We start from the raw sequence: 22686 nt of genomic DNA on the forward strand, positions 1-22686 counted from the left end.
TGCGGGGGGGGGGGGGGATTTTAATCCGGCCCTATGTATCTAAAGCTTGGTACACACTGGGCGATACACTAGAAGATATGAACGAAAACAATCTTTTTTTTTTTAAAGATCTATTGTTCATATCATATCTCAAAATATCTCCCAACCCGACCTCTCCGCTCTTCACAAGACCTGCGTCTCTCATCCACACTCATTACTCGCTCCCACTCACGATTGCAGGACTTTCATCGGGCTGCACCCACTCTGTGGAATCCCCTCCCACGCACAATAAGACTTTCCTCTAGTCTCCAAACCTTCAAACGTTCCCTGAAAACTCACCTCTCAGGCAGCTTATCACATTCCAGAACCGCTCACTCATCCTTCATAAGCTTTCCTATCCAATTATATCCCCACTGTACAGTCCACACATATCCTCACATATCTTCTCATTCTTCCTCTCGACCCCGGTTCATGATTGCTGTGTGACCTTATCATACAGCCCACCTATCTATCTATCTATCTATCTATCTATCTATCTATCTATCTATCTATCTATCTATCTATCTATCTATCTATCTGTCTGTCTGTCTGTCTGTCTGTCTGTCTGTCTGTCTGTCTGTCTGTCTGTCTGTCTGTCTTTCTGTCTGTCTTTCTGTCTGTCTATCATATGCAATATAATATGGTATAATATAATATACATTGTATTGTACACCCACACATTGGAGGATAATCAATTGTTTGGAAGGTCGGTTGGGTGTCTGTCTATTAGATAGGAAAAAACAGACACTCAGCTGACTCTTCAAACAATTGAATCCCCCCCCATTATCTATCACAGATTTTGCTGTGTATAACTCATATTGTTCTTGCAAGCGTGAATTATACAGTAAGTTACACACGGAGATTTCTGCATGTGTGTGTATGAGACCCGCCACCCCTGTCTGCAGCCCCCTCGCCCCTCTCACCCCTCTGCGGGGCTGCAGCCGTTACCCCTGAATGTCAGAGTCTATTTAGTGCATTACACTTTGCTGAATACATCAGAGGTGAATCCTCAGCTAAAAGTACAGATCTGATTTACTAAAAGGAGCTTCGGGCGACTATTAATCAATATCTGAGTGTCAGAGCTGCGGCTGTGATAGACACACATTCATTTACAGATTGTCCGGGAGATAAGGGGGCGACGGGGTGACGACAGCTGGGTGTTAGGGGCTGGCACCGCTGATCACTCAGGGTCATTACATTGGGGTGACCCAGTCATGTCCTGTCACATTAGGTGACGTCTGTTACTCAGATGGCGTCCTGCGCGCAGATCAATTGTCTCTGAATCAGATGGAGGTGAAAAAACATTGCAACAAAAACACACAAATAACTGTGACTGATGTAACTGCACATGGGGGGTAATTCAGACCTGATCGCAGCAGCAACTTTGTTAGCAGTTGGGCAAAACCATGTGCAGTGCAGGGGGAGCAGATGTAACATGTGCAGAGAGAGTTAGATTTGGGTGGGGTGTGTTCAAACTGAAATCTAAATTGCAGTGTAAAAACAAAGCAGCCAGTATTTACCCTGCACAGAAACAATATAACCCACCCAAATCTAACTCTCTCTGCACATGTTACATCTGCCCAACCCGCAGTGAGACATGGTTTTGCCCAACTGCTAACAAAGTTGCTGCTGCCATCAACTCTGAATTAGGCCCATAGGAGGTCATTCTGAGCTGATCGCTCGCTAGCAACTTTTTGGAGCGCTGCGATCAGATAGTCACCGCCTATGGGGGTGTGTATTTTCGCTTTGATAATGTGCGAACACTTCTGCAGCCGACGACACAAAAAAGTTTTTTGTAGTTTCTGAGTAGCTCTGGACTTACTCAGCCGCTGCGATCACTTCAGTCTTTTTGGTCCCGGAATTGACGTCAGCACCCGCCCTGCAAACGCTAGGACACGCCTGCATTTTTCCAAACACTCCCAGAAAACGGTCAGTTGCTGCCCACAAACGCCTTCTTCCTGTCAATCTCCTTGCGATCGGCTGTGCGAACGGATTCTTCGTCAAATCCATCACCCAGCAACGATCCTCTTTGTACACATATGACGCGCCTGCGCAATGCGGTTTATATGCATGCACAGTTTTGACGAGATTTAACCTGATCGCAGTTCTGCAAAAAGTTGCTAGCGAGCGATCAACTTCGAATGACCCCCATAGAGCACAGCGCAAAGGATGTTACTCAGGACACAATCTGCTGCATGATATATAGGCCGTGTGTAGCTGTAACATACGTTCTCTTGTTATCACTAAACGCAGACACCTGCCGGCTAACTGGGCTCCCCCCCAATGTGTGCATGTGCCGAGGGCTGGGATGTGGGGAGAACTCTCCCGGAAATATGGCAACAATGTGTGATATGAGGTACTGCCATGATGTGAGAAGGGGAATGGAGGCAGCAGGAAGCCACATACTGAGAGTTATATAGTGGGAGGAGCAGGGTCCCCAGCAGCACAGAGTATATTAGGAGATGAGTGATGTGTCAGTGAGGACAGGGCTGCATGTGACAGGGGCAGTGACATGATGTGAGGAGGGGAATGGAGGCAGCAGGAAGCCACAGACTGAGAGTTATATAGTGGGAGTAGCAGGATCCCCAGCAGCACAGAGTATATCAGGAGATGAGTGATGTGTCAGTGAGGACAGGGCTGCATGTGACAGGGACAGTGACATGATGTGAGGAGGGGAATGGAGGCAGCAGGAAGCCGCAGACTGAGAGTTATATAGTGGGAGGAGCAGGATCCCCAGCAGCACAGAGTATATCAGGAGATGAGTGATGTGTCAGTGAGGACAGGGCTGCATGTGTCAGGGGCAGTGACATGATGTGAGGAGGGGAATGGAGGCAGCAGGAAGCCACAGACTGAGAGTTATATAGTGGGAGGAGCAGGGTCTCCAGCAGCACAGAGTATATCAGGAGATGAGTGATGTGTCAGTGAGGACAGGGCTGCATGTGTCAGGGGCAGTGACATGATGTGAGGAGGGGAATGGAGGCAGCAGGAAGCCACAGACTGAGAGTTATATAGTGGGAGGAGCAGGGTCCCCAGCAGCACAGAGTATATCAGGAGATGAGTGATGTGTCAGTGAGGACAGGGCTGCGTGTGACAGGGGCAGTGACATGATGTGAGGAGGGGAATGGAGGCAGCAGGAAGCCACATACTGAGAGTTATATAGTGGGAGGAGCAGGGTCCCCAGCAGCACAGAGTATATCAGGAGATGAGTGATGTGTCAGTGAGGACAGGGCTGCATGTGACAGGGGCAGTGACATGATGTGAGGAGGGGAATGGAGGCAGCAGGAAGCCACAGACTGAGAGTTATATAGTGGAAGGAGCAGGGTCCCCAGCAGCACAGAGTATATCAGAAGATGAGTGATGTGTCAGTGAGGACAGGGCTGCATGTGACAGGGGCAGTGACATGATGTGAGGAGGGGAATGGGGGCAGCAGGAAGCCACAGACTGAGAGTTATATAGTGGGAGGAGCAGTGTCTCCCAGCAGCACAGAGTATATCAGGAGATGAGTGATGTGTCAGTGAGGACAGGGCTGCATGTGACAGGGGCAGTGACATGATGTGAGGAGGCGAATGGAGGCAGCAGGAAGCCACAGACTGAGAGTTATATAGTGGGAGGAGCAGGGTCCCCAGCAGCACAGAGTATATCAGGAGATGAGTAATGTGTCAGTGAGGACAGGGTTGCATGTGCCAGGGGCAGTGACATGATGTGAGGAGGGGAATGGAGGCAGCAGGAAGCCACAGACAGAGTTATATAGTGGGAGGAGCAGGGTCCCCAGCAGCACAGAGTATATCAGGAGACGAGTGATGTGTCAGTGAGGACAGGGCTGCATGTGACAGGGGCAGTGACATGATGTAAGGAGGGGAATGGGGGCAGCAGGAAGCCACAGACTAAGAGTTATATAGTGGGAGGAGCAGGGTCACCAGCAGCACAGAGTATATCAGGAGATGAGTGATGAGTCAGTGAGGACAGGGCTGCATGTGACAGGGGCAGTGACATGATGTGAGGAGGGGAATGGAGGCAGCAGGAAGCCACAGACTGAGAGTTATATAGTGGGAGGAGCAGGGTCCACAGCAGCACAGAGTATATCAGGAGACGAGTGATGTGTCAGTGAGGACAGAGCTGCATGTGACAGGGGCAGTGACATGATGTGAGGAGGGGAATGGAGGCAGCAGGAAGCCACAGACTGAGAGTTATATAGTGGAGGAGCAGTGTCTCCCAGCAGCAGAGAGTATATCAGGAGACGAGTGATGTGTCAGTGAGGACAGGGCTGCATGTGACAGGGGCAGTGACATGATGTGAGGAGGGGAATGGAGGCAGCAGAAAGCCACAGACTGAGAGTTATATAGTGGGAGGAGCAGGGTCCCCAGCAGCACAGAGTATATCAGGAGATGAGTGGTGTGTCAGTGAGGACAGGGCTGCATGTGACAGGGGCAGTCACATGATGTGAGGAGGCGAATGGAGGCAGCAGGAAGCTACAGACTGAGAGTTATATAGTGGGAGGAGCAGGGTCCCCAGCAGCACAGAGTATATCAGGAGATGAGTGATGTGGTAGTGAGGACAGGGCTGCATGTGACAGGGGCAGTGACATGATGTGAGGAGGGGAATGGAGGCAGCAGGAAGCCACAGACTGAGAGTTATATAGTGGGAGGAGCAGGGTCCCCAGCAGCACAGAGTATATCAGGAGATGAGTGATGTGTCAGTGAGGACAGGGCTGCATGTGACAGGAGCAGTGACATTATGTGAGGAGGGGAATGGAGGCAGCAGGAAGCCACAGACTGAGAGTTATATAGTGGGAGGAGCAGGGCCCCCAGCAGCACAGAGTATATCAGGAGATGAGGGATGTGTCAGTGAGGACAGGGCTGCATGTGACAGGGGCAGTGACATGATGTGAGGAGGGGAATGGAGGCAGCAGGAAGTCACAGACTGAGAGTTATATAGTGGGAGGAGCAGGGTCCCCAGCAGCACAGAGTATATCAGGAGATGAGTGATGTGTCAGTGAAGACAGGGCTGCATGTGACAGGGGCAGTGACATGATGTGAGGAGGGGAATGGAGGCAGCATGAAGCCACAGACTGAGAGTAATATAGTGGGAGGAGCAGTGTCTCCCAGCAGCACAGAGTATATCAGGAGATGAGTGATGTGTCAGTGAGGACAGGGCTGCATGTGACAGGGGCAGTGACATGATGTGAGGAGGGGAATGGAGGCATTGCGCTTTACAATTGGGAACAAAGAGTAAAAAAATGAGACACGGTAATAGCAGGCAGACAAATAGGTGAGAATGGCCGGCTTGCTGGCTTACAATCTATAGATATGAAAGTCAATACAAAATCGTTTCACCTCTGATCCACCCAAACTTTCCAAACCTGCTCAAGATACACATAAATGCCACCTGATGTGCGCAGACCTCGGTCTGATGCGGTTTTGCAGGATCAGAGAGGAAAGGTAAAGTCTTGTTGTACAAGGCTGAAGCGCATAAAAAGTCCTGTAACCAGGATTGGGAAAAATACTGATTGGCTAATATTGATTTTCTATTGTTCCACCTGCACCAGTTCTCTAAATACCCACCAGAGTCTGTCCACCCTCTCCACCTACCCCCATAGTCTGTCCACCCTCTCCACCTACCCCCCACAGTCTGTCCACCCTCTCCACCTACCCCCACAGTCAATCCACCCTCTCCACCTACCCCCCACAGTCTGTCCACCCTCTCCACCTATCCCCACAGTCTGTCCACCCTCTGCACCTACCCCCATAGTCTGTCCACCCTCTTCACCTACCCCGACAGCCTATCCACCCTCTCCATCTACCCCCCACAGTCTGTCCACTTTCTGCACCTACCCCCATAGTCTGTCCACCCTCTGCACCTATCCCCCACTGTCTGTCCACATTCTGCACCTACCCTCACAGTCTATCCATCCGCTCCACCTACCCCCTACAGTCTGTCCACCCTCTGCACCTACCCCGACAGTCTGTCCACCCTCTCCACCTGCCCACACAGTCTATCCACCCTCTCCACCTACCCCCCACAGTCTGTCCACATTCTGCACCTACCCCCCTCAGTCTGTCCACCCTCTGCACCTACCCCCACAGTCTTTCCACCCTCTGCACCTACCCCCCACAGTATGTCCACCCTCTCCACCTACCCCCGCAGTCTATCTACCCTCTCCACCTACCCCCCACAGTCTGTCCACGCTGTGCACCTACCCCCCACTGTCTGTCCACCTTCTCCACCTAATCCCACAGTCTACCCACCCTCTCCACCTACCCCACACAGTCTGTCCACCCTCTGCACCTACCCCCACAGTCTGTCCACCCTCTCCACCTACCCCCACAGTCTGTTCACCCTATCAACCTACCCCCCACAGTCTGTCCACCCTCTGCACCTGCCCCCACAGTCTGTCCACACTCTACACCTACCCCCCACAGTCTGTCCACCCTCTGCACCTACCCCCACAGTCTGTCCACCATCATACATCTGCTTACTGTACATACAGTATCTGTGAGATAACTGTCCCAGTGTAACACAATGCAAATCAGAAAGAACCAGTCATATGAACAGAGAGGACACCCAGGAAAGTGATGTGCGCACCAAACATGACTTCTGCTCAGTCAGTCATCTTACAATATGCCTGTAGGAAACAATCTGTTGTATAAATGCTTATATATTGTCCTTTGCAAAGACTGCGTTCTAGCAATAATGTTTCATAAAACATTAACGTAAGTGCTAACACATTGCAAACACTCTGCAAATGACTTGATAATAAAACAGAAGGGAAATCGGGTTATTCCGCCTGCGTTTCAGACACTGGTGCAATCGCGCAATCTAGTGAAGTGCAATTGTTGTAACAAATTGAGAAACTGCCCACTTCGGGCTGGATTTATTTCAATTAATGTTTTACATGAAAGGCTTTTTTTTTTCTCCACCTGAAACGAGAAAGTTGATTTCAGCTGCCTGGTTAGTATTTCCTCAAGCATGGAACCATTTGAGAGAACATTCTGTTCCGTTATCTTCCTGTTATGACGATCTATAAGAGCTTAATGTTTCCTGCCTCCATTTAGGACCAGAGGACTCTGCACATTTCTCTGAATGTCAATTAGACACTTACATTACAGGAGTGGTGCTAAAGTCATTCCAAAATGGTGATCTGGCCTCAATTAAATCTTTTCCCGTGTCCTTTGTCTTATTTCCTAGTCTCTGGAATTCCGCTCATTTAACCCTTTTAGGCTTGGCGGCCGGCTGGAGATGCGCCAGTAAGCTTACCATTTTCTGAATCAGTCTTCGGTAGGATAAGGGTCACCGCTCTCCCCCCGTTTACCTGGGTAACCTCAACTACAATTACGTTCAGAATGTCCCCCTCTGACCTGACACCTGGATCCCAGCCTGGATTGGGAAACTGGCATCCATGGCACTTGCCAGAGGGACAGACATGCGTAACACAAACTAGCAGTATTGCCCCTGACGGTCTGTGTCTATGGGATTAGTTACCGCCTCAGTCCGCACCCTGACCAGGGTTTAATAAACTAGTTGTGAGTCAGCGCCACACTGCGTTAGAGAACCACGCTGGCAGTGACGGACACAGCTAGACGCTTTTATGAGCCGCCGAGAGAATAATTCATAATATTGCTACCAAATATATTTTAAACTGTGCACAATCCTCCCCAACATCGGGGGTCATTCTGAGTTGATCGCACGCTGCTGATTTTTGCAGCGCAGCGATCAGGTAAAAAAATGGCAAAACTGCGCATGCGTATGCACCGCAATGCACACGCGCGTCGTACGGGTACAAACAGCATTGTTGCTGTGCAATGCTTCTAGCGACGATTCCATTCGCACAGCCGATCGCAAGGAGATTGACAGGAAGAGGGCGTTTGTGGGTGTCAACTGACCGTTTTCTGGGAGTGTTTGGAAAAACGCAGGCGTGTCCAAGCGTTTGCAGGGCGGGTGTCTGACGTCAATTCCGGGACCTCCGTAGCTGGAATCATCGCACAGGATAAGTAACTACAGGGCTGGTCTTGTTTTGCACAAAATATTTTTGTAGCGCTCGGCTGCACATGCGATCGCACACTTGCAAAGTGAAAATACACTCCCCCGTGGGCGGCGACTATGCGTTTGCACGGCTGCTAAAAGTAGCTAGCGAGCGATCAACTCGGAATGAGGGCCATCATGCACTCTACTAGGTGGCTGCACAAACTAAATTAAAAGGTGTAAAAATAAATTAAATTACCCAAACAAGCATATGAGTGCTGTCCACTGTGCACACACTGCTGCCATAAACAGTATGATATGTCATGGTACCTTCTGTTCTGCTTTTTCTGGAAAAGTCCCAACTACAGAGACCCACCCGCCGTTAAATGGGTGCTAGTCCCTATAGGTAGGGGGTTAGGATGTGCCATACATTAGAGACAAATTATATTGGGGCCCATATTTCAATACGTTTTAGCTACTTAAAACTTGCTGCGTATGATAAATGGGGCTCCGGCCAATCACCTCCTGTCATGTGTTTGAAAAATGCCAGTTAGGAGCTGATTGGCCGGAGCCCCGTTTATCATAAGCAGAGAGTCTTAAATAGCTAAGACTCACTGATAAATGGGCCTCATTATTTAGGGGGGGGGGGGGGGGACGACACCGTGCTAGGGAGAACCAATGCAAAATACCCGTACATATTTATGGAGCCTGCTTTGGTTCTTTTTCTGCTTACAATTACGTGACACTATGGGGGTCATACCGAGTTGATGACTCGCTAGCTATTTTTTGCAGCGCTGTGATCAGATAGTCGCCGCCTATACGGGAGTGTATTTTCACTTTGCAAGTGTGCGATCGCATGTGCAGCCGGGCGGTACAAAAAAGTTTTGTGCAGTTTCTGAGTAGCTCAGAACTTACTCAGCCGCTGCGATCACTTCAGCCTGTCCGGTCCTGGAACCGACGTCAGACATCCGCCCTTCAAACGCTTGGACACGCCTGCGTTTTTCCAACCACTCCCAGAAAATGGTCAGTTGACACCCAGAAACGCCCTCTTCCTGTCACTCTCCTTGTGATCGACTGTGCGAATGGATTCTTCATTAAATCCATCACTCAGCAACGATCCGCTTTGTACCCGTACGACGCACCTGCGCATTGCGGTGCATACGCATGCGCAGTAGTGACCTGATTGCTGCGCTGCGAAAAACGTCAGCGTGCGATCAGGTCGGAATGACCCCCTATAGTCACTATTCCTGCTTTTAATTTAAAGCTATACAAATATTTTCTAGATATTATTTGCACATCAGCCTCACTATGACCTAAGCCCCACCCATTGTTTAGCATGGCCACACCCACTATTTCCACCATACCGTCGCCCTCTGATACGTGTCCTCCTCTCTTGGAATTACACCGCTGCATAGATCAGCAATGGATTTAAGGGCTGACAATAAAACAGTCCCTTGCGTCACGCATGCTTTTAGAGACAATTGCCAAATTATTATTATCATTATTAATATTATCATCACCAGTTTGCAAGGTTCCGCAGACCTCCGCTGCGCCGGACCGGGGTAAAACAGGACATAGCCTGTAGACAAAATCAATGTAGACAGGAAAACAAAGAGCTTGGGTGATAATAATTATAACTAATGGATAACGGCGATAACCAACTTGATCCTGCTTGTTAGCCAATCAGAGGTAGCGAGAATCAGTGCAGAAGCGTTTGGGTAAAACGGTACTAGGTCCATGCATATCTATGGCAGCGCCCCCTGCTGCTTGCAGTATATACAGGCCATCTACAATGGATTACCAAATCAGACAGTAGCCTCAGCACCTGCCTCCGCGCCCTCAGCGTTCTGCTAATGAAGTTACATGTAAATATATAATCTGACACAACAGCAATGGATCCGAGCGCCAGGCGGATAATCTTCTTATCACACCGTATGAACCCTGGCTGCGACCTATGGCTGAGCCTCCTGTACAACGCAAGACCCCTGTCCCTAAAAAAGGGCCAACAGGGGGGGGAGGAAGAGGAGGAGGAGGAGGAGGAGGAGGAGGAGGAGGAGGAGGAGGAGGGAGATGAAGTGAAGTGTTCACAGACCTCCGTATCTACATAAAAGAGATTAGAGGAGACAGCGTTCCATTCTACAACTCAATCATATTGTGTTAGCATGCGCTTATCCGAGCGCGGACAAAATTGAAAGAGAAATAAGAAAAGGCTGCGACAGATAGGAAAAGCGAGGCATGAGCAATTTCCGTGGGTATAAAAGGATGGTAATGGCGGCTGCTGTCATTCTTATAAAGGGCTATTAGGGCCACCGCCGTCCGTTCTTGTGTCCTTCTCTCGCTACAGACACATATCCCTAATGCTATTGTCCCTTAGATAAGGCATGGCGCGGCTCCACAACAAATGCTGCTCGCCTAATTCCATTTGCTGATAAAAGGCGGACGCAGATGCGCATTCCCTCTTCGCCGATAACTCCTATATCTTTTTTTTGTGATCCCTATGTAAAAAAAAAAAAAAAAGACTTCATCTGGTAAAGAAAGACACAGAGAATGTTTTGTTTTTCCCATAAGTGACTTGAACGTACAGAGAGCGTGAAGGATTGCGGGGAAAGAGTCAGGGTAACGTGACACCGCCGTAATGATATTATTGATGTGTACCCGCGTCCGGCGCCGAGTGGAGGCAGACATTCTATGAGATGAAATGATATTGTAGCTCATTCATTCACAGCGAACTGGTGAAATCACGGAGGCGCGGGCAGCATCGTTTGCTCATTGCAATCCGTTATTTCCAGCTCGGGGGACGCTGCCATATCTCTGAGAGAGTCCGTCACACATTTAGGGGCTGATGTAGAGTTTGCAGTCATTTATTTTTTCTTTTATTGGTGCAAATTGGGCTTTTTTTATGCCTAGTGCGGGAGCGTAAAGCGTCCTTCCATTCTTTGCGCACATTTTGCACTTACAACTGCTTACGCTTTAGGTTCTATTTACTAAGCCTTGGTGGAGATATAGTGAACGGAGATAAAGTACCAGCCAATCAGCTCCCAACTGTCATGTTTCAAACCCAGCCTGTGACATGGTATTTAGGAACTGATTGGCTGGTGCTTTATATCCGCCCACTTTATCTCCAAGGCTTAGTAAATAGACCCCTTAGACGCAGATAGAAAACACATGGTAAAAGCAGAGCCTTTCCCTTACGGCACATTTCCATCATGGCGGCTCTCAGTAAGCACGGCTGGAAATCCGCAACGGATGCGCTTGTTATAAATATCAGAGAGACAAAGTTGCTACAAATAATTACTTACATTGTATACTGTCAGGAAGAACACGAAAGCCTGACCTGCGTAACCCGCGTTATTTTAAACAGGTCACATGACTTTAAAACTCACTGTATCAATTAATTCCAACGTGTATATATATATATATATATATATATATATATATAGTCTATAGTGTGAGACGGCAGATCCTAGTGACATATCTGCGAGTGTCAATCATTGTGTGAGTCATCCCCGCGCCGTCACTCATGAACAGTCTACGATCTCAGGCCGCGCTCATCACATTTGCCCTTTAGCATGTGGAGACCCCTCTGCAATTTGATTTTTGTCATCTGTGGCTAAATAGTGCAAAGCGCAGATTATATCACTGACCTTCCCTTATCGAAAAGCGCAGGAGAGAATTGTCCTCTTTTTCTATTTAGTCTCTTAACATGAATGGGGTCAAATGGGCGCCGTCGTTTCCAAGGCTACTCGTAGGATGGGAGAATTCCTTTCTTTCCCCGAGAAGTGAACTTAAAAATCTATTGGTATTGTCACTTGTTTTTCTAAGGGAATGATAATCTGCAGCACAGGGGCGTGCGAGCGAATGTCTATCTCCGGATGATACATACAGTGGTACGGAAATCGCATGATAGATGTCCATATATACCGGGTCCATAACTGATGAGAACAGGCGCTGTGCGCCAACACGACACTTCATACTACGCGTCAATTACATGTATATAACTGACACATGCTTATGTAGAGATGTCTATCTGTCCCATATAATGACATAGATGCGGGGGCTCCTAGTCCTTCGGTGTCCCCTGTTACCCCAATATCCCGCCACAGGGCCACAGCTGTCCAGGCATAGCGTGCTGGAACACAAGCAAGATAGCGGCATCTGGCAAACATCCCTAATACACCCAAGTGCAGCATAGGTGCCAAGCCGGTAATCCCAGGAGGGGGGATAAAATGCAATGGTTGGGACAGGGGGGTGTCAGTATAAATGACATGAGTCCTAATATAACACTAACAAATCATTTACTAATCATCAGACAATAAATAATACTTGTGTCAGTGTTATTATTTACTGTAATGTTATTGTTGTGTTTACGGATGAAAATATCATTTTCACTGATTATAAAAAACTCTTTATACACAACACACCCTATCCTACACAGCACACCCTATACTACACAGCACACCCTATCCTACACAACACACCCCATCCTACACAGCACACCCTATCCTACACAGCACACCCCATCCTACACAGCACACCCTATACTACACAGCACAACCTATCCTACACAACACACCCCATCCTACACAGCACACCCTATACTACACAGCACACCCTATCCTACACAGCACACCCCATCCTACACAGCACACCCTATCATACACAGCACACCCCATCCTACACAGCACACCCCATCCTACACAACACACTCCATCCTACACAACACACCCCATCCTACACAGCACACCCCATCCTACACAGCACATTCCATTCTACACAGCACACCCCATCCTACACAGCACACCCCATTCTACACAGCACACCCTATCCTACACATCACACCCCATCCTACACAGCACACCCTATACTACACAGCACACCCTATCCTACACAGCACACCCTATACTACACAGCACACCCTATCCTACACAGCACACCCTATCCTACACAGCACACCCCATCCTACACAGCACACCCCATTCTACACAGCACACCCTATCCTACACAGCACACCCTATGCTACACAGCACACCCTAAGCTACACAGCACACCCCATCCTACACAGCACACCCCATCCTACACAGCACACCCTATCCTACACAGCACACCCCATTCTACACAGCACACCCCATTCTACACAGCACACCCTATCCTACACAGCACACCCTATACTACACAGCACATCCTATCCTACACAGCACACCCCATCCTACACAGCACACCCCATCCTACACAGCACACCCTCTCCTACATAGCACACCCTATCCTACACAGCACACCCCATTCTACACAACACACCCCATCCTACACAGCACACCCTATCCTACACAGCACACCCCATCCTACACAGCACACCCCATCCTACACAGCACACCCTATCCTACACAGCACACCCTATCCTACACAGCACACCACATCCTACACAGCACACCACCCTATCCTACACAGCACACCCCATCCTACACAGCACACCCTATACTACACAACACAACACACCACACCCCATCCTACACAGCACACCCCATCCTACACAACACACCCCATCCTACACAGCACACCCCATCCTACACAGCACACCCCATACTACACAGCACACCCTATCCTGCACAACAGTATGGGGCCCATTTATCAATGATCTCCTTTGCAATGCGATATTAGCACCCAGGATTGCACTGCAGAATGGGGCAATGTACCTGTGCGGTCAGCCTCATCGCCATGCACAGGGGCCATTTCCGGCAGAGGGTTCCTGGGGATCCCTGCCGGAACTACATGCAGGGAAGTGTAGCGCATAGGCCGCAGCGGGATACCGCAGTCAGGAGAATACAGTATCTGTGGGAGCAATATCAGGGCTGCCATACTGACACTGTACATCAGGCAGAACGCTATGGGGGATACAGCTGCGGACCCCTCCTTCATACACTGCAGGGATACAAAACGGGGGTTCTCGGGGGACTACTTTTTGATATAAAGAGATTAAGGGGCTTCCGATCTGATAATCTGGGCAGAGAATTAAAGGTAAAACTGGTTTTGATGTCAATGAAAGAAACAAAACCCTGTAACGCTGCACAGTCGCTCCTCGTGGATTATTGTTCTGCTTTAGAGCGCGGGCGAGCGGATTATTCCAATTTCCCACACAACACTACTGAGGCATCTTCTTCTGTTTAACCAAAACTTCCCTGCGGTGGTAACGACTCTGCCGCGCGCGGCGTTCACCTGCATTGATTTGCAATGAGAAGATAGGGCTAAATGCAGTAAGTGGGCTGCAATTTAGGCGGCGGGGGATCCGAGCAGATAAATATTTATCGAGTTGGACATTATGTCTGAAGATATATACGTCTCACTTCTACCGTTACGTGCTCCAGCCAGCCTGTCCGCCCTTAAACGAAACCGATGTGAGCACCCAGAGCAATGTAATAGCTTTGTGTGCGCCCAGGCTGGGGAGCCTGATTTCAGCTGCTCTGTCCGTGTCTCCTTCTATCAGGGCCGCATGTACTAATCAAAGTGAATGGGAGTCCTGGGCTGCTGCCTTGTGTGTGACTGCGAGCATGATTGTTCCATTTACATTTGCTGGTTGCAGGTAGCAAACTAAAGCACCGGCTTCACCTGTTTACCCATCGCCAGCTTCATTTGAGCCCTTTATTAGGACAACAGCGTAAGACAAAGCAGCCTGTGAGGTGTAATACAGACTGATGTTTAAATTAGTTTACAATTTGCTTGGCTTCATCGGGTGCTAAGTCTGAACAAAGCCATTCAGAGATGTCAGCTGCGCCGCTCGCCGCTGTAACAAATTGTTGCCCGAACGATGCACACCTAATGACTTCAAATTAGCTCCACTGCGATATTGCCTGACAGTTCGTTACGATTGTTAGCAGCAGAGCTGGCATATCATGACCAATAAATTGGTTTCAGTTGGGCTGCGAAAGGGACTTCCATCAATTTGATTAAAGAAATTACTGCAGCATTCAGCGAATAAAGACAAACTAGTTTAAGAAGTGGGCAGAAGTTAGGCGCAGCGGAAGCACATTGCTGAAACTACTGGAAGCGCCCTGTGTGTAGACCCCCAGCGTCCTCAGCGTGTGTAGCTCAACCTTTCATAGACCCGGAGGCTCTTGCTGAAAGCTCTCTAGTATTCTGTACAATAGTTACATAGAAACATAGAATTTGACGGCAGATAAGAACCACTTGGCCCATCTAGTCTGCCCCTTTTTTATTTTATCCTTTAGGCAATCTCAACCCTTTTTTAACCTTAATTCTTTGTAAGGATATTCATATGCCTGTCCCAAGCATGTTTAAATTGCTCTACAGTCTTAGCCTCTACCACCTCTGATGGGAGGCTATTCCACTTATCCACTACCCTTTCTGTGAAGTAATTTTTCCTTAAATTTCCCCTGAATCTTCCCCCCTCCAGTCTCAGTGTATGCCCTCGAGTTCTAATACTTCTTTTCCTTTGAAGAATGTTTTCCTCCTGAACTTTGTTAAGACCCTTGATATATTTGAAAGTTTCTATCATGTCCCCCCCTTTCCCTTCTCTCCTCCAAACTATACATGTTAAGATATTTTAGCCTTTCCGGGTAAGTTTTGTGATGTAGGCCATGCACCATTTTAGTTGCCCTTCTTTGTACACTCTCTAATGTATTTATATCCTTCTGGAGATATGCTCTCCAGAACTAGACACAGTATTCCAGATGGGGCCGCACCAATGACCTATACAGTTGCATTATCACTTCTTTTTTCCTGCTACTGATTCCTCTCACCATACAACCAAGCATCTGACTTGCCTTTCTCATTGCTTTGTTGCATTGCTTTCCTGCCTTCAAGTCACTTGAAATAGTGACTCCTAAATCTCTTTCCTCCTCAGTAGTTTCCATTATAGTACCCTTGATACTATACTTAGCCTTTGGGTTTTTGAGACCCAAGTGCATGATTTTGCATTTTTTAGCATTAAACTGTAGTTGCCACGTTCTTGACCATTTCTCAAGCCTACCTAGATCATTAATCATTTGTTTGACCCCTCCCGGTGTGTCTACCCTGTTGCATATCTTTGTATCATCTGCAAAAAGGCATATCTTCCCTTCAATACCATCTGCAATGTCACCAACAAAGATATTAAAGAGAACTGGACCAAGTACAGATCCCTGGGGTACTCCACTGGTAACATTTCCCTCCATAGATTGCACTCCATTAACTATGACTGTCTGTTTCCTATCCTGCAACCAGGTTCTTATCCATTTAACTGATTTATAATCCACCCCCAGGCTCAAGTTTATTTAGCAGTCTGCGATGTGGGACAGTGTCAAATGCCTTACTAAAGTCTAGATATGCTATATCTACAGCTCCCCCTTGATCTATTATTTTCATCACAGAGTCAAACAAGTCAATAAGATTTGTTTGGCATGATCTCCCACCAGTAAATCCATGCTGTTTTGGATCCTGTAAGTTGTTTGATTTAAGATATTCCACTACTCTTTCTTTTAATAGTTTTTCCATTACTTTCCCTACTACTGATGTAAGGCTTACTGGTCTGTAGTTACTTGCTTCTTCCTTGCTTCCACTTTTGTGCAGTGGAACTACATTTGCTCTTTTCCAGTCCTCTGGAATAGCACCTGTATTTAGTGACTGGTTAAATAATTCTGTTAAAGGTGTAACCAGCACATATTTTAGCTCTTTGAGTATCCTTGGGTGTATCCCATCTGGTCCCATTGATTTATCCACTTTTAGTTTTGAAAGTTCTGTTAGGACCTTCTCCTCTGTTAATGTACTTTCATATACCTTATTTTTATGAATGTCCTTGCAACTTAACTGTGGCCCCATCCCTTCTTCTGTAGTAAATACTGAGCAAAAATAATTATTTAGGTGATCTGCTATTGCCTTGTCTCCCTCCACCAAATGCCCACTCTCTGTCTTAAGTCTTATTATTCCTCCATTTGATTTTCTCCTTTCACTTATATACTTAAAAAAAGTTTTGCCCCCTATATCTACTGACTGGGCCATTTTCTCCTCAGCTTCTGCCTTTGCACGTCTGATCACTTTCTGAGCATCCTTCCGTCTGTCCAGATACACCTCTTTGTCGTTATTATTTTGAGTCTATTTGTATTTCCTAAAAGCCATCTTTTTTGCTTTCACACTAGTTGATACTTCTTTTGTAAACCAAAAGAAGTTGGTCATTAAATTGGGATAACAGTGCCAAATACAGTGCATTTTGGTGTATGATATTATAAAATAAAACTGTGCGCAGTAATCTTCTTCGGGTCCACTAGGAACTGTACGTCAGTAATGTTACCTGGAGAATGTTGGAAGAAATTATAAAAAAACTTTTGGCGAGCCAGCCAGATGCAGGCATGTACGTACAGGCAAAACGCGTATAAAACATAGTGTACAACAGTGGTTCCCAAACGTTACTCACGGCGCCCTAGAGTGCCAGAATTTTTTCACATCACCCCTAGGATAAAAGCTTGTTATTGATAAATTTGGAAAAAAAATCTTACATGAAGTACATTTTGCCTACCTGTCATTCATGTGGTGGTGTACCGTTGTGCTTCTGATTTAACCACATGTTTTTTGTTTGGCAGCCACTAGCACGGGTTTATGCCTTTGACCATAAATAATTTGATTTGGTCCTGGACCACCAATTTCGAGGAACCCCTGCAAGAGCCTAGTGGCACCCCAGGCTGCCTATTCACACAGTTTGGGAACCTCTGGTGTACACTAATGAGTGCCTTGATGACATGTTTTTTAAAGCATTTTGCTTTTTATGAATACACCCTTTTGGTAGCCTCTACTAGGTTGTGCGGCAATCTAGGACTTCAAACTCCGCGCTACAAATTTTATAAAATTTAGGCCATAAAAGGTTATAGAATTATTGGATAGGTCTGTACAATCCCACCCAAAAATAAATAAATTGGCAGGTCTTGAAATGTCTGATAACTGCCTTGTATGTCAAAAATAGGCAATGCTGTCTCCAAATGGGAACATACATAATTTTAATGTTAAAAACTTTTTTTTATAATCAGTAATCTCTTTCATTCTTCCTAGTGCTTTAAAATAGTCTGCACTGCACTGTCATTGGATGCACTGGATTGTACTGTCATTGGATGCACTGTAATTAGGATTGTACTGTCATTGGATGCACTTTAATTAGGATTGTACTGTCACTGGATGGTACTGTCATTGGATGGTACTGTCGTTGGATGCATTGAAATGAGGACTGTACTACTAATGGATGTACTGTAATTAGGACTGTACTGTCATTGGATGCATTGAAATTAGGACTGTACTGTCAATGGATACACTGTTATTAGGATTTTACTGTCATTGGATGCACTGTAATTAGGACTGTACTGTTATTGGATGCACTGTAATTAAGATTGTACTGTCATTGGATGCACTGTAATTAGGACTGTACTGTCATTGGATGCACTGTAATTAGGACTGTACTGTTATTGGATGCACTGTAATTAAGATTGTACTGTCATTGGATGCACTGTAATTAGGACTGTACTGTTATTGGATGCACTGTAATTAGGACTGTACTGTAATTGGATGCACTGTAATTAGGACTGTACTGTCATTGGATGCACTGTAATTAGGACTGTACTGTCATTGGATGCACTGTAATTAGGATTGTACTGTCATTGGATGCACTGTAATTAGGACTGTACTGTCATTGGATGCACTGTAATTAGGATTGTACTGTCATTGGATGCACTGTAATTAGGACTGTACTGTCATTGGATGCACTGTAATTAGGACTGCACTGCCATTGGACTGCCCTGTCATCAGATGCACTGCCACTGGATTTGGATGCACTGTGAAGAATGATTTCATACAGATTTATAAAAAAAAAAAATTCCACTGAATACTGAAAGTTTTCCTCTAAACTAATAAACACCTTTTTCAATCTCTTGGAAATGTGTTCCTGCCATCCGCACAAAGCAAACAATTACTTATATTATTTCCAGAAATGTGTTATGTCATGTTTATATTACAATATATCCGTCTCACTACTTCATTTCCCAAAGCGCAAGTATCGAGAAAGTATTTATTGAGTGACTGCTGAGGCAGAGTGATGGGGCTATTGTAGGAAGCATGTTTCTGCCCACAAATCCCAATAAACCTTTTATTTCCTCCACTCCCTCGTGATTGCTTTAGAGGAGTAACGCCGCGGAGGTGACAGATTTGCAGTATGGAGGAATTCCTGAAGTTTTGGAGCTGCTTGTGAAATATTATTGTACAATAAAAGAGCAAAGTTGTTAAGTAGAGAATCAGAAGGCGGCAGCCGGCGTTTGCAGGATTAACGCTACAGTCATGGACGTATATCCCCGGCCGTTCAGCTCAACGCCTTTAAAAAATATTGCAGAATTTGTAGTATGGTTTTAACATGAGCCTTTTAGTAAAACATTTTTTTGTTGTAGAACTCTTTACAATGAAAGGACCCTTAAAAATTGTATTGATAGTACCCCATTGGCAGGGCATAGATAGGAAATTTTTGGGCACCACAGTAATATTTTATAAGGGCTGCCATATGCATGAAGTAGAGATTCGCCATTTCCTCCGGCTTACTGAAGCTCCCTCTACTGCTGTCATAGTAACAAACAGGAAGCAGCCTACCTGTTACCCAATCACAGGCTTCCTTTAGTGACCATGACAGGAGGGATCTTCAGCAAGCCAGAGGGGGGGGGAAACATCTTGTGTGTAGGCCCGACTGTTGCTTCTTAGGGCTTCCACAAGGGAGCTTGGCCTACCACATCTTCAGGACCCATTGCAGCTGTGCCTTCTTCTATTACCACAGTGGTTCTACCCCTGGACATGTGACTACAGTAGTTACAAATTAGGTCATAATAAGATATTGTTACTCTAATGTTAATTAGAATTTTTTTTTTTCGTTAAGCAAAATGCTGCAAGCATCACCCGCATCTAGTCGGACGGCAATAATCAGCCTATCCATTCCCTGTGCAAGAGTGTCCCAAACTCCGCCATTACAGTGCAGGATTGAAGGATATCCATGTTTAAGCACCACTTTACCCATCTGGAATCAGGTATGGATATCCTTAAAACCTGTCCTGTAATGGCTGAGCTTGGGAAACTCTGTACTAGACTGTAAGCTCTCTGGGCCTGAATCATAGTCACACGAAATCTGCACGCAAAGCCAAAGTTCATGTAGTTGAGTGAATATTTGAGACTGTGGACATGTAAGTTCTTAAAACCTATACGGTGCGAGCATTACACAGGGTGTACGCACAAACGCTGCTGTTGCGATCGATTCGGTGGTATAAGAAGTGTGGCGGAAAAAGGGGCGGTGACTGGGAGATGGCTAGGAATGTGCGCAAAAACAGGCCGTTCTTTCAGTATATTATGGGAGGGTCGCAGGCGTGTAAAAAGCAAGTGACTGCGTTCCCAGATGCACAGCCGCAGGCATAGAGGAGCGTGGTCAGACAGAGACACTGCATCTGCCGCGCTTCTTTTGCGTACGACACAGAATCAGGCTCTCTATGCCTCGTGCCTCAGCAGCGTCACTAGTCCCCAGTGAATTCACAGGCTGCATTGCTAAAAATATCAGTTCAGCTGACAAAGTGTCTGCCTCCACTGTGTGTGTAGGCGGCGGTTCTCCGCTAGGGTAAAGCGGATAACTCGCAAATATGGGCACGGATTTGTATCCCAGCATGTTTCGCCAGAGTCATCCAGAGATAATGTAGCAGGCGAGGGAAGATACATTATAAATAAATAATACGTATTTATAGTACCGAAACTGCAAATAAATAAAACTAAAGGGAGTAAATTAGCGAAACGTTCACAAATACTCAAAGAGCTTCAAGAACGGAGAAAAGTATCTGAGTGTCAGACACACGTGCCGACCGGTCATTCATATGTCACATTCTAAACAGAAGTAATGGTCTGTGCCACAATGTATTATACAGTACAAAGGATTTCATATACAAAACAACGTACACACTGGTTATATCGCATCGTGTCGGAGCAGGGATGTGTATGCACCAACACAACTAATGTAACAAGTTATTGCCCTTATTTATCAATGAGTGATACATTTCACTGTGAGTGATAAATTGCACCAGCCAACAAGCTCCTAACTGTCATTTTTCAAACACACTCTGTAACATGGAAGTTAGGAGCTGATTGGCCGGTGCAATTCATCACTCACAGTGAAATGTATCACTCTTTGATAAATAAGGGCATATATTTCTGCCCTGTTGTTAAGGCTTGTGTACAAGGCAATCTTTATTGGAGTGTCCCATGTGTTTTGCTAGAAAACATGTGTCAGCGTGACGCTGAGGTATGTCAGATAAATACATACGTGCATCTGACATAACATTGGCATAGGGTAACGCGGAATGAATGAGCGATACCCCACAGCCAACGATGGATGTTTGTATGTACCGCGGGCTGGGCGGCTGTTCTCTACATGTATCATGGTGATAGTGCCGTACCTGGAATATGCTTGGCCCAGCCTATTATTACGACCAGTTCCCGGTCAGCTAGGTCACACAGGGTGGTCAGGGCCTTGATGTCACTGTCGGGAATGGTTGGGTCAGGCATGGCGTAGATCTTCTCCGGCTCAGCCACCAGCAAATGCGAGACAATCTTGTTATCTGTAAGAAATAGACCACAGCGTGGACGATCAATAGCAGGATCTCTCTGTTTCCAAAAATACAGCAATCATCTGTGTATCAGCGTACTCGAGAAGCTTCCATACATCATGAAACGGGATGAGAGACACGGCTTTCCTGAGAGGCAGAGCTTCAAAATATCACCGTGAAAACCGCAGTTTATTACATGCTCCAAATAATACCGTGCGCTGTCATACGTCTTTCACTATTATTATTTTTTTTCCGAGCATCTGAGTTATTAGGAAATCATCCAGTTTTATGTTCCGGCCGTGATATAATGCAAAAAGTATTAAATGAATAAAATTCCCACACGTGCTGTAACAGATAAAACGCTAACAAACGAGTAACAGATTACCTTCAGCATTACGGCGTGACATAACAAATGAATGTACAACGCTATATACACGCTGCTTGTGCCATTATCTCGCTGCTTATTTTTTGCCTCTGATTCCTGCCGCTGTTTTATGCGGAACGCCAGCGACGTTAGTATGCAAATGAGATGGAGGAGGCAGATTAAGCAGACAATCTGGTAGCATACAAAGAAATACTAGCAAAGGGAATGATGACATTTTGTGACTGCTTAAATGATGTTTTGAATACAGAGGAAATGACTGATCAGTTGTAATGATATTTAAGAACAGTTTGTTGCATGCACAAATGACAAACGTATACAATACAGTGTATTTTATTTACATGCAGGGTATACTGTAGGCTCACAATTCTCACAGGAATTTATCTATTTTCATTGGAGGTTGTTTTGTGACTTTCGGCAAAATCAGTAACAAAAAGCAGAAAACAATATGCAGCGATATTTAAAAAAAATTGGAATCTGAATTGGCATAAGAGCGGCTTGTGTTTATCATATTGATTGTATCGGGAACAGCTGCAAAAATCCTGGAAAAACTGATATACAGTATGCGCGTTACTGGGATGACCGTAGGACAGCGCCGCACGAGACGCCTTAAACCACAGAAAGATATTTATATTACGCACCAGAAAAGTAGAACTGGAAAAGGGTAATATTCCAGGTATTTAAAACAATCTGGATCATAATTGTCTTAAAATGTTATTTGTAAACAACCAATAACAA

General features: G+C 46.2%; 1 protein-coding gene across 13 annotated transcripts in view; it reads right to left on the reverse strand.

The window, feature by feature from the left end:
• ESRRG (estrogen related receptor gamma) overlaps positions 1 to 22686 on the reverse strand; it is a 1264625-nt gene that overhangs the window by 53944 nt on the left and 1187995 nt on the right. For all 13 annotated transcript variants that reach the window (XM_063919111.1, XM_063919106.1, XM_063919101.1 and 10 more), the window contains one exon: positions 21417 to 21578. In XM_063919111.1, the coding sequence (XP_063775181.1) occupies positions 21417 to 21578 (162 nt within the window). The remainder of the gene's footprint in view (positions 1 to 21416; positions 21579 to 22686) is intronic.

Source organism: Pseudophryne corroboree, chromosome 4 (genome assembly GCF_028390025.1).
Source record: "Pseudophryne corroboree isolate aPseCor3 chromosome 4, aPseCor3.hap2, whole genome shotgun sequence".
Classification (NCBI taxonomy): Eukaryota; Metazoa; Chordata; class Amphibia; order Anura; family Myobatrachidae; genus Pseudophryne; species Pseudophryne corroboree.